The sequence below is a fragment of the Mercenaria mercenaria genome, chromosome 12 (assembly GCF_021730395.1).
Source record: "Mercenaria mercenaria strain notata chromosome 12, MADL_Memer_1, whole genome shotgun sequence".
In the NCBI taxonomy this organism is placed as follows: Eukaryota; Metazoa; Mollusca; class Bivalvia; order Venerida; family Veneridae; genus Mercenaria; species Mercenaria mercenaria.
In genome coordinates this window covers 62,241,596-62,255,507 of record NC_069372.1, presented here as the reverse complement: position 1 = coordinate 62,255,507, position 13,912 = coordinate 62,241,596, and the positions used below count along the sequence as shown (strand labels likewise).

Genomic DNA, 13,912 nt, shown 5'->3' with positions numbered 1-13,912 from the left:
TATTAACGACATAAAACGGTGCTGTATTACTGTATGCCATGCACGAATTAATCTCTTGTACTTTAAAGTAACAGCAGGATCAGCTATAATGTGACTGAGGGACCAACACCAGGGAAGTCAAACTAGCAGGCAAATTGACAAAATGAAATTTCATATGTGCTATTAGAAATAGATCAAGCGAAGAACTAACTCCAGAAATATACTTTTTACTTCAAAACTAACATGTTTCGTCCATTGGACTTCATCAGAGTATAATAACAAAATAGTATGATGTCACAGGAAAGTACGACGTCAAAAGACGTTACCCATTTTGGCGTAATATTCACATTTAGTATAGGATCAAAAATAGATACTTATTCCCTGCAAAAATTGCAAAGCAAAAATAATATTAATACAGGCAAGGAAAACTAACTTATATGCAAAAATACATTAGGAAGAATCTGTGTGAAAAAATGAAAAAATGAAAGACTAAAATAATATTTTAGCATTCATGCCATGAGGCCAGGCTGTATTCAATGTATGAATCCAACGAGTCTCTTTCAAGAGCCTAAACCAGTCATTATGTGCTATTACAAAGTCACTCTTAATTACCAAGTTTTACTATACCTGCTAAATATTTTAAATCAAGATTAATGTATCAACAAAATATCGTACCAGTATGAACATTTGCGAGTATATCTCTGTGTTTTGATTGGTTAATATCTTCATCTTCTTCGATAATATCATCAAGGTCACTTAAAGGTTCTGCTTTCAACTGAGAACTTTCATCTGCAACAAAGAAACATACAATGAAACCTCTTTAAAGTAAAACATCAATGTGAAATCTAAAACCAAACTGTCATAAAGTGCCAAACTCCCAGCAATGATTACCTCCCCTAGCGCTGCATAAATCACTGCTGTCTCACAAACACCATGACCATGAAAATCACATGGCTGTACAAGAGAAATTCAAATACTATTTTCTTATATTCACTTCTATTTTGTTATTTTTTCATATTCCATATTAGCCTTAACTATCAGAAAAATACTCGAAACAATTTTAAAAATTAAATGATAAAGGTAATGATTTATCAAAGAGGACTCTTTACTGTAAGGGGAGACAACTGTATAGGAGGCTGAACAATAGCTTGCTTCTTTGTACAGGTAAATTTATCTAGATTGTTATCACACATTATACCTGCCAGTGTAGACAGGTGCTTGCTCTCCAGAGGTGTCGTTCAACAGAGGTAACACTGTATTTGAAATATTGATGCTTTAAGGTGCATGGCATGTTTATGATGTGCCACTGGAGAAAATTTATATTCCACAGAAAAAGCTGGAGGTATCAGTTGCAGTTAATGAAGAATACCTCATTTTAAATTACCTAGGTGGGTGTTACACAGTCCTAAAATAGAGTGTTTCAGATAATACTGCCATAAACCTTTTCTTGATAAGAGACCAACCTCCCATTCTCATAATTAAATCCTTTTATAATTTTTATTGTTTTACATTCTAGCTACAATTACTGATGCCTGTTATAACTACAAATGTTACTGAAAAATTCAATTATGAAGAGAAAAATATAACCGAATTACATTAATTTCAAAACTGTGTAGTTTTTATATGAGTATGAAATACACTAGCTCTGTTTATTAGTATGTTTTAAACATGACCAACATATTTCATATTCAAATGGAAACTACAAAACAATAATTCAATCCTTAATAAAGCAAATCAGATAACATAAAATATGAAAGTTTGCAATGTATATTTGGCAGTCTTACAGACAGCTACCTAGCAGGCTGGTAAAACTACTCATGGAATATTCAACTCCAATAAGGCTGAAACAATTACCAGAGTGGGACAAGCAAGCAAAAATTGTTTCCTTTTTAGAATAAGATTTGACATGTTACTGGTCAATGCAAAATCACTAAGTAAGGAAAAGATAACTTCACTTTATTCTGTTTATGTAAGTCACTTATCCACCACACCGTCATTTACTCAACATAATGTCCACTCCATTTATTTTATATACATTTATTTTATATAAAGGTCTTTTACCCAGCACAAGGCTATTTATTCAACATAAAGGACACTTACTTAGTACAAGGTCATTTATTCTATACAAAGGTCACTTACCCAGCCTGAAGTTATTTATTCATAGAATTCATTTATGCTAAATAAAGGCCACTTACCAAGCACAATGTTATTTACTCAGCATAAAGATCACTTACATGGCACAAGGTCATTTATGCTATACAAATGACACTTACCCAGCACAATGTCATTATTCAGCATAAAGATCACTTACATGGCACAAGGTCATTTATGCTATACAAATGCCACTTACCAAGCACAATGTCATTATTCAGCATAAAGATCACTTACATGGCACAAGGTCATTTATGCTATACAAATGCCACTTACCAAGCACAATGTCATTTATTCCGCATAAAGGTCACTTACATGGCACAATGTCATTTATGCTAAACAAATGCCACTTACCCAGCACAATGTCATTTATTCAACATAAAGGTTACTTACCCGCCACAATGTCATCATGTTTATCAAGTTCATCGCCACTATCAATGTCAAGGTCAGGTACAGCTATACTGTTAGCAGCAGTACTATTCTCCTCATGACCAGCCATCGCCATTGCAGCATGGAAGTCTGGCAGATCTTCATCTAGTAAATGATAAAATAATAATTATATTACACCTAATTTTTATAGTATTTTTTCATGTTAGTGTACATTTTCAAAAGACCTCTTACACTGCTGTAGACAAGTTTGTGACTATGTGTTTAAGTTTACGATAAAATGTGATTAAAGGTGTTCTTTTTGGTTTAAAGTCACAGTGGCTGAGCAGTCAGTGTTTTTACTGTACCCTAACTCCCTAAACTACACCAGCAAAGATTGAACAGGTAAACATGATAACATGAATATACCTTTAAAAAGTTGTCTTAAAGTCTAGAAACGAGAGAAAACTTGTCCTGGGTCCAATATTATATCTTTATATAGAAAATAAACAATAGCAAATTCACAAATTAACAGTAACTTTATGCAGTCACTGAAATTCAGCTGTCTTAGTGACATTACCTGTACAAGCGTCTCTGACAAGCTTACCTGAAACTTTCTCAATGAAGTTTGAAGGCACCAATCCACGTCTGCCATCTATCAATTCTCCCTCAAAGAAACCATCCTAGAATGTAATGGCATCTTCAATTCTCATATTTTTAAGTAAATTTGAAAACACTGCAAAGTCATTATTACTTGTCAGCTCACAAAAAAATGAAATGTTTTACATATTTCATCTATTACTACAGCTTTTATTTGAAACAATGTATTACCCTTACCCTGCTAAATTTCTATAATGAACTTGTCCACCTTTCAATTTAGACAGTACCACTGACTGTTCAAAGGGGAGCTTACCAAAAAGATACTGACATAATGGCGAACAGTGCAGATCTTGATCAGACAGCACGAATGTGCAGGCTCATCATGATCTGCACTGGTCACAAAGGCAGAATCAATTGTGTCCAGCATGATAAGGGTTAATATTCTTTGCAATACCAGGTGAATATTTCCAAACTGTAATATTCATCTAAAGACAGATTCTCCTCATAATGCGAGAAAGGTATTTTTTTATATATAAAATGAATTTTCTAACTAAAGTAACAGTTAGGATTGATCACAGAGATGTTTTATGTTTCTTAAGTGAACTATTGAAATATGGCTGTGTATTATATCCAAAACTTTCACAGTTTAAAACAATGGGATAATCATTTTATAATTTTCAAAGTTAAATGAATGAATATAAATTATAAGTAATCAGAAATTCTTCCAAAATATACATCATCCTATAAAGAAGTATATAAATATCAGTCTGCAAAGCAACAAAGATATGTACCTGACCCTAATAAAATCTTTTTTCAAATATTAACATATATTGTGATGTCATGATTATGCATGTGACGTTGCCCAGAATGTGTGACATATTTATGCTGGTAAAGCTGGTATATTTTGGTAAAAAAAAATGAATAAACATGAGCTTTGACAGCAAACCTTTTTGTGGTGTAATTTACAATACTGTTGTAAAATTTATGAATATATTCAGACACAGTACCTCATCCATCTCTCCATAGATAAGCACGTAGTCTCCAGCCTGTAGCGGAAGCTCTGCTTCTGGGTTCTCATTCGGTGAATATTTGTAGGGGTCATAACTATATTTAGCACTGTATACTTGAATTGGTCCCTTCTTGGCAAGAACAGACAAGCGACTGTCACCGATGGAGATTTCTGATATCTCAGGCTCTCCTCGGTGATCTCCCCTGCTCTCCATCCCAGAATCCTCACCTTTATCTGGAAACAAAAATAAAAAATAAAATATATTTGCTTACATGCATGAATATTCGCCACGGGGCCATGTATGTATGAATTAACTAAAATGGTGAAACCTAAAAGGTTAAAATCTGAATAAAACAAAAAAGTTCAAATCAAAAAGGATGATATAAAATGGTAAAAGTAGTCCTAATACAAAAAGAATGAAAACGAGCCTCCAAGATTGATTATCATTCTATACATAATAAAGGTTGGTCTCCATATTGACCAAAGACAAAGCCACCAAGATTTGCATAGTAAGCAATGTAGTTAAGGAATTTTCCTTTTCCCAAAAGCAACAGTGAAAAACAAAATGCAAAACATATGATTAAAACTGCTAAATAATAGAATTATCTTCCGTGCTGTGAGAATACCTAAAATGCGCTGCCTCGTTTTATTTTGTTTCTCATTTAAAGTTTATTAAATTTTGAAAAATATATTCTAGCATAAAACTGTTTTTGTCGTTTTCAGAAATTGTTTTAACAGCAGAGTAAATGTAATTTAACAGAGAAATCCCCACGCTCACACCCTGGAAACATACTTTATTGCATATGCACCTTCTTGGCCAAGCTTAAGTGTATTACTGCCCTATAAAGGTTAATTTAAAAGGAAACAGGTTCATGTGATTAAGCAATTCTGACATTCCCCTGCATTTCATGAACTTTTAACAGCACTGATGCCCAAAAAAAATTCACTTTTTAGCTTTTTTTTTTTTTACAAGTTTTAAGCTAGAACAACATTAACAATTCTACCTGAATGGAAATGAAAAGTAAAACAAATAGAATTGTAAGGTTGCAGGGATCAGTCTATACGCTTTGTCTCTATTCCAATAAAGAATATTGTAAAACAACAAGAGCACCGCCTTGCGGGTGCTGACGCTCATCTGATTTTTTTTGTATAATAGAAATATTGTCCTACCCATGATTTTCTAAGTCTAAAAAGGGCCATCATTCTTGCAAAAAGCAGGATAGAGTTATGTTTCTTGATGTACAGTGTCCACTTATGATTGTGAAAAAACTGTTGCAAGTTTTAAAGCAATAGCTTTGATAGTTTATGAGAAAAGTTGCCTTAAACATATTACTCAACCAAGAAAATGATTTTCTTAGTCCAAAAGGGGCAATAATTATTGCAAAAAGCAGGATGGAGTTATGTTGCTTGCTGTACAGGGTCAGCTTATGATGGTGAACAAGTGTTGCAAGTTTCAAAGCAATAGCTTTGATAGTTTAAGAGAAAAAGTTGACCTAAACATAAAACTTAACCAAGAAATCTGATATTTCTAAGTCCAAAAGGGGCCATAAATCTTGCAAAAAGCAGGATGGAGTTATGTTTCTTGCTGTACAGGGTCAGCTTATGATGGTGAACAAGTGTTGCAAGTTTTAAAGCAATAGCTTTGATAGTTTAGGATAAAAGCTGACCTAAACATAAAACTTAACCAAGAAAACTGATTTTCTAAGTCCAAAAGGGGCAATAATTCTTGCAAAAAGCAAGATGGAGTTATATTTCTTGATGTACAGGGTCTGCTTATGATGGTGAACAAGCATTCCAAGTTTCAAAGCAATAGCTTTGATAGTTTAGGAGAAAAGTTGACCTAAACATAAAACTTAACCAAGAAATCTGATATTTTCTAAGTACAAAAGGGGCCATAAATCTTGCAAAAAGCAAGATGAAGTTATGTTTCTTGCTATACAGGGTCAGCTTATGATGGTGAACAAGTCTTCCAAGTTTCAAAGCAATAGCTTTGATAGTTTAGGAGAAAAGCTGACCTAAACATAAAACTTAACCAGGCAATGCCAACGCAGACGCCGACGCCGACAACCGCTCAAGTGATGACAATAACTCATCATTTTTTTTCAAAAAATCAGATGAGCTAAAAATGATTGTTGATTGTAATCACTACTCTATGCAAAGTTTTAATTGTTGGGAGCCATAATGCAGGACTTATCTAGCATTCTAACAGTATTTTCATGCTGTTATTTGCTATATGCATATCAAACTCAATGCTGTAATGCAATAAAAATGAAAACAACATGTTGTGAAATGCAACTATAAGATCTGTAACAATTGATAAAAGGTAAAAAAAAACAAAAGAAGGGGTTAACAAGAGGACCATGATGGTCCTGAATCGCTCACCTATCCCCACAAGACCCAGTGTTGAACTGAGTATGACGTCGTTATTTCTATTATTTGACATAGTGACCTAGTTTTTGAGCACATGTGACCTAGATATCATCAAGATAAAAAATTCTGACCAATTTTCATGAAGATCCATTGAAAAATATGGCCTCTAGAGAGGTCACAAGCTTTTTCTATTATTTGACCTAATGACCTAGTTTTTGAAGGCACGTGACCCACTTTTAAACTTGACCTAGATATCATCAAGTGGAACATTCTCACCAATTTTTCAAGAAGATCTCATGAAAATATGCCTCTAGAGAGGTCACAGGTTTTTCTATTTTTCGACCTACTGACTAGTTTTTGACCGCACATGACCAGTTACGAACCTGACCTGATATCATCAAGCTGAATATTCTCACCAGTTTTCTGAAGATCCATGAGAAATATGGCCTCTAGAGAGGTCACAAGGTTTTTCTATTTTTAGACCTACTGACCTAGTTTTTGACCCCACGTGACCCAGTTCGAACCTGACCTAGATATCATCAAGGTGAACATTCTGACCAATATTCATGAAGATCTCATGAAAAATATGGCCTCTAGAGAGGTCACAAGGTTTTCTATTTTTAGATCTACTGACCTAGTTTTAACCCACGTGACCAGTTTCGAACTTGATCTAGATATCATCAAGGTAAACATTCTGACATTTTCCTGAAGATCCATTGAAAATAGGCCTCTAGAGAGGTCACAAGGTTTTTCTATTTTTAGACCTACTGACCTAGTTTTTGACCGCACATGACCCACTTTCGAACCTGACCTAGATATCATCAAGGTGAACATTCTGACCAATTTTCATGAAGATCCATTGAGAAATATGGCCTCTAGAGAGGTCACAAGGTTTTTCTATTTTTAGACCTACTGACCTAGTTTTTGATCCAACATGACCCAGTATTGAACTTGACTAGATATCATTAAGGTGAACATTCTGACCAACATTCATGAAGATCTCATGAAAATATGGCTCTAGAGAGGTCACAAGGTTTTTCTATTTTTAGATCTACTGACCTAGTTTTTACCCCCACGTGACCCGTTTCGAACTTGACCTAGATATCATCAAGGTGAACATTCTGACCAATTTTCATTAAGATCCATTGAGAAATATGGCCTCTAGAGAGGTCAAAAGGTTTTTCTATTTTTAGACTAATGACCTAGTTTTTGACCCACCTGACCCGTTTCGAACTTGACCTAGATATCATCAAGATGAACATTCTAAACAATATTCATGAAGATCTCATGAAAAATATGGCCTCTAGAGAGGTCACAAGGTTTTTCTCATTTTTAGACCTACTGACTAGTTTTTGACCCACGTGACCCAGTTTCGAACTTGACCTAGATATCATCAAGGTGAACATTCTGACCAATTTTCATGAAGATCTTGTGAAATATATGGCCTCTAGAGAGGTCACAAGGTTTTTCTATTTTTAGACCTACTGACCTAGTTTTTGATGGCACGTGACCCAGTTTCGAACTTGACCTAGATATCATCAAGGTGAACATTCTGACCAACTTTCATAAAGATCCCATGAAAAATGTGACCTCTAGAGTGGTCACAAGCAAAAGTTTACGGACGCACGGACGGACGGACGGACGACGGACGCCGCGCGATCACAAAAGCTCACCTTGTCACTTTGTGACAGGTGAGCTAAAAAACAAATCCATTTCCACGGAAAGCATAAAACAAAGGACAGTAGTGACACGGATTATCTACTGCAAGACAAATCAGTCTGCAACAGCATTAACCATTACCCTGCTGGCGGCAAGCGATTCTGCCTTAATTTGCAAACAGTGCAGACCAAGATCTGCACTGTTCGCTATTCAGTCAGTAAATTTTCAGTGGACACCCCTTTTTTCTATAATAAATGGTATTGCTGAAAATGAATGATTGACCAGTCCAATTTAGAAATTCAGCAGGGTAAAGGTTAACTTCTAATCCTACTTAAGGTGGTGGTACCATAATGACAATCAACAATTTCCATTCAAATCTATATACTATTTCAGCATCCTGTGGCTATTGCACATACAAGCAAATGGCTTTTCACAACAATCGGAAAAGGTCTAAATCGCACACACAGAGTATCTTATCACATGGAAATCACTGGCCATTGTGGGTCCACCACCTACAATTTGGTTCTGGTTCTTAAATTGTTAAATGACCATATATATCCTCATTGTCAGAATAAAAATTTCCAACAGTATTTTAATTGAGCAAAGGCAATTGGTTAACCTAAACAGTGTTTTTTTTTCTGCACCATTACCAACGTGTTCCCTGAGTGTAAACGAGAGGTGGAGGATGTATGACCACAGACAATAAATGCCAAGTCAGGGGCTCAAACTCATAACCACATGATTCATGGTCCTTTGCTCTACCTACTGGGCTCACATGCCAGATCGTCCAACTTTGTGGTCAGTCAGAAATGAAGACTGTAAGAATACTGCTGAACTCAGCACGTCACAATAACCCAAGAATCAATAACATTGGCCTAACTTTGCACAACAGAACTATTTAACCTTATTTCCAAAAATGAGGTTGAGAAGATACATGGAGTACAGCTGGAAGAAAATAATTGTTCTTCAGGCAAAACAAGAAATTTTTAAAGTAACTATAGAAACTATAAACTCATTTAATTTCATGGACAAAATCTCTTTGTAATTTTGACAAAAAAGCGGCCATTTTGATGTGACTTGAATTTATGTATTTCAGATGAGCAGCATAAAATAAACGGGAATTTTATTTGTTTGTTGGCATTAAATTTTGCGGATGGATGCCACCACAAAATCCGTGAAAACAGTCTTCCATGAATATTAATGATTTCGCAAAATCCGTGTATAACCATAGAAGAGAAAGAATAGGAAAGGTTTCTTCATATAAGTAAGGGCTGCAATTACATATGAACTAAACAACAGCCAAAGCAAGACATTTCTCCTTCTCTAACCATGAAATAATGGGAAAAAAGAGAGAAAAGGCTGCAGAGGAGAATTAATTAGAAAAGAAACAAAAAACTATTCTAAAATACATGCAGAGCAAGCAATTTTCCCAGCTCCAATATCAGATGTGAGTGTTTAACCAAACAAAAGAAACAAAACAAATAGTTTCTAAAATTAGAACTACAACTAAATCCACTACCACAACACTCATGCGCCAGTCACCTGATTTACTACTGTCGTCTGAGTCAGACTGGTTTTCAAGTTCTTTCAATTTTTCAGCTATAGCTAATAATTCTGGGTCCTCAAAATCTGCCTTGTCAGGGTCTGGAGATAGATTGTTAGACTGTGTCACATCATCATCATCTGCAAAACCTAAACCAGTCAACTCTGGATCAGTAAGAAGCTAGTTTTTTTGGGTCAGTTAGCGACTGTTCATTTTTTTTTTTATTGAAACCAGTCACCTGTCTCATAAAATTTATTTACCAGAGAATTTCAAAACATTTCTTTGTTTTTGCGTTATTAGTGGCAGTAAACTGCCCACTTATATTGTAGTCATCTTAAATGAAAGTAAATAACAGTCACATATAGCAGAATGATCCAAATATTGTTTACTGATATCAAATGCCTATAAAAAAGACAAAGTGAAATTTTGGTTGCTTTAAGCTGACAATATATGGAGGTGTCGAAAGTCCTTTGAATTTGGGAGAGAAAAAAATGCAACCAACATCAGTCACAATGTGTAAGAAATAGCTTTGCCAATTTGTAGATCTTAATTTTCATGGAAAAAATGGGATGAAAGTTGTCGTCACACTTGTTCTGATAACATATTTCTTGACTATAAATAATATTACTTAATGAAAATTTCATAACAAAATGATGCAAATAATAAAATTTAATACAACTGCATGTGGTGTGCATCAGATTCTGTGTAACTTCAAAAGCCATCAGATGTAATTTTCATTTAAATGTATCCATTTCCCTCATTAAAATTTGTTGCAAAATGTGTAATTCAATGTAAATAAGTATGAAATAAAAAAAAATTAAGTTTATTGTTTTTTTTCATGAATATGGAATGTATCTAATGTCAAAGTGAGAAAATTTTCATATTTTCTCATTTTTCATGCATTACATGCTCGTAAAATTTTAAAATTGTCTCACTTTTAAGAAAATATATATACCATATTTATGAAAATATCATCTTATCATTTAAGTTTGCAATTCAAACTTCTGTTTGCTTCTATACTGATATCTAAAATTGGTAGGTCATTCTGGTATCGAAGTACAAATTATTAATTCACACGGTGATTATCAAACATTGAACATTTTTGTTTTACCAAACATAAGATTATTCATGCAGTCAGTTTTATTAAAATATGACATTGAAATTTATAAATAACACCAAAAAAGCATTAATTTTCATGCATAATGAACACAGAATGTAACCATAGACAGAGAAAGGACTGAGTAATAATCGAACAAAAATACAAGTTCCAGGAGATATAAGGTTACATTAAGCATAACTGAAAAAAGAACAATAAATAAAACCATAAAAGAAGCTTGGAGCAATAACTTCAGTATTAATCAATATAAATGCTGCAATAAGAAGGTATTATGTTGTAATATATAACGCTTGGCAGACAAAGCACCTGGCATATTTCAGATATAAAATACAAATTAAGCGCTCCTAGATGTTAGCAGTAAATTGATCCCAAAGATTTCCTGCCAAGTACTTTCACAAACTTTATTGACGTCACATTTAGTCATCGGTTAGATGTAAAGTTTCTCTAGGGAGTGTTTCGTGGCCTCATTTTCTTATATTATATTTCTACTTAAAATAGCCAAAGAAATATTACATCAATTTCAATTCAGCTGCTGATTCAGATATACAATGCTTCTTTTGGTAGGTTAATCAAAGTGCTGAAAATTTGTCTGACTCTGACCTAAATTAGAAATTTACGGGCTATCAAGAGCTCCTTTTAAACATGACTTTGTACATCATTCATTTCAGTATCAAGGTCACTGTGACAAAGACCTTTGACCTACTGATCCCAAAACAACAGGGCTCATCTACTGACCACAGACAATTTTCCTATGTAATTTAAAGGCTGTAAACCACAGCTTTTAGTTATTGAGCAGATATGGTTTTTAGTCTCAAGGGCACTGCTACCTTGTCTTTTGATCTACTGACTGAAAAATGAAAAGATCATTCTATTGACCATAAGCACTAATCTAACAAGATTTGAAGACTGTAGGCCAAAGCATTCCTCAGGGTTTTTTAATAGGAAACTTATCAACTTAGTCATCATGACCTTGACCTAAAATAAATAAGGGTCATCTACTGACCACATGCAATTTTCCTTTGAAAGGTGACAACTGTAAGTCATAGCCTTATTCAATTATTGAGCAGGAACTATTTTCAGTATAAACTTTGTCACCATGACCTTGACCAATTACTTACTGACCCGTAACAAAAGGGGTAAACTACTGACCACAAGCAATCATTCTTTAAAATTTGACAACTGTAGGATAAGGCATTTTTTAGTTATTGAGCATAAACCATTTTCAGTCTGAAAGTCATTGTGACCTTGACCTTTGACCTACTGATCCTAAAACAATAGGAGTCATCTACTGACTGCAGGGAATCATCCTATGAAATTGTACGACTGTTAGCCAAACCATACTTAGACTACGGTCATTAATCGGAAATGGATTTTCAGCACAAGGTCACGACCATGTGGCCATGACCTTTGACCTAGCAAGCTCAGTCATTTCAATATGTGGTTTGGAAAAAAAAAAATGCATGAAAAAGTGAACTGACAGAAATTCAGAGTTCTCAAACATATTCAAACCTGTATCAGTGCCTCCCGACTTTGTCGACTCTGTTTGCTCACTTAAGCCATTTACTCGTTTCGGTGTGGAATGTACCGGGGGCGTAGCTTGATGTCGTTGGATCACTTCTGTAACACAAAACACAAACAGGTAATTCATAATGAAGTAAACTATCAAACCAAATGACACCAAGAACATTCCAGTATGCATTGCTGACTTTATTGATGTAGACCACAGATATAGACTGATTTTCTTTATATGTCTGCGTGTATTCAAGCCTATTTATAGTACACACTGGTAATCCACAAACACTTTTAGTAATTTTAGTTGGATGAGGGTGCAAGACAAAGGAGATGCTCCAATTCCAGAAGCTTCTCTGTTTTCTTTAGCATGCCAGTAACTGTTGTAAAGCACACAGACACGGGGTCATATCCGAATGCTATTAGTCTGAGTTGAAGGAATGAGTGCTCAAACTCACAACCCCATACTGGACCACTGCATTTGCTCTATTAGCTAATGTTACCAAATACTGCCTTAAATATTGAAGTTCCTAATAAATAGCAGAGAAGCAGTTTGTTCTGTATCCAAACTCAGCACTTTTGGTGAAGTCCAGACAGACTTTGAGTGTTTAATATGGCAGAACTTTCCCCTTTTTCTTTCTTTGTAAGAGAAATAGGTTCTTTTTCTAGCAATTTCTTCTACACAGTCCAGTCAATAGCTAATCAACAAGATTGCACCTTAGAAGTTTTTTATTGCCAACACTGTCTGAACAGAAATTGTTTTCTCCTCGTAAAAAGTGTTTTTCCTGAATATATAACCTCTAAACAATATCAAAATATCTAGACTTAACGCTAGACTCTCTGTATACGAGATGGGCGAAATTTTTCCAAATAATAGAATTCTTCAAACTTTGAATATTGAAGGACAATCAAGTAAGAATTTTTGGGAAAATGCTGTTTTCAAAGGCAGATAACTCTTTCAATACAAGTGTCCTATGACTTTTATTGCATATCTTTGTTTCTTAGATGACTGTCTTTCAATATTCAGTCTGAAGAAATTCTATAACTGGGAAAAATTTCGCCCAAGCAGACGCCTTTAAAGCAAAACTATTGTACCCCCTTATTTTTATATGTACTTTTTGAATACTGTTAACAAGGAAGTTTGAGAATAAAACAATTTTACTGAAAATGATTGATTTAAATGTCTATCAGATTTAACAAGAGCTGTCCATAAGACAGCCAAGCTCACCTATTCGAAATTTTGTCACAGAAGCAGGAAATTATTACCCAAAATGTTAAATATCAAAAGAGTTTTAAGTTCGAAAGGGGACATAATTTGACCAAAATACATATCAGAGTTATGGGACTTGATGTTATCAACTAGTTTTATAACCCCGAAGAAACATGTTAAGTTTCAATTCATTATCTGCATTAAGTTTGGGGATAGTAACTTGCATGTAAAACTTTAACCAGAATTTTCTAAGTCCAAAAGGGGGCAAAATTTTCTCAAAATACATGTTAAGAGTTATGGAACTTGACCCAGTGAGGTTGGTAATTGACCTAGAAAAAGAATAAATAAGTTCAAAGCTATAGCTTTTGGTAATAGCTGTATGTACTTGCACGAAAAACT

The 13,912-nt window shown here is 34.4% G+C and overlaps 1 protein-coding gene across 15 annotated transcripts in view; it reads right to left on the bottom strand.

Moving 5' to 3' along the window:
* Nucleotides 1–13,912, bottom strand: part of LOC123534096 (RIMS-binding protein 2-like) — a 218,840-nt gene that overhangs the window by 32,089 nt on the left and 172,839 nt on the right. For 13 of the 15 annotated variants that reach the window (XM_045316150.2, XM_045316153.2, XM_045316152.2 and 10 more), the window contains 6 exons: nt 12,304–12,411; nt 9,677–9,826; nt 4,104–4,339; nt 3,104–3,179; nt 2,524–2,664; nt 655–768 (listed from right to left, as the gene is read on the bottom strand). In XM_045316150.2, the coding sequence (XP_045172085.2) occupies nt 655–768; nt 2,524–2,664; nt 3,104–3,179; nt 4,104–4,339; nt 9,677–9,826; nt 12,304–12,411 (825 nt within the window). The remainder of the gene's footprint in view (nt 1–654; nt 769–2,523; nt 2,665–3,103; nt 3,180–4,103; nt 4,340–9,676; nt 9,827–12,303; nt 12,412–13,912) is intronic. The other 2 variants (XM_045316151.2, XM_045316154.2) reach the window with 2 other exon arrangements.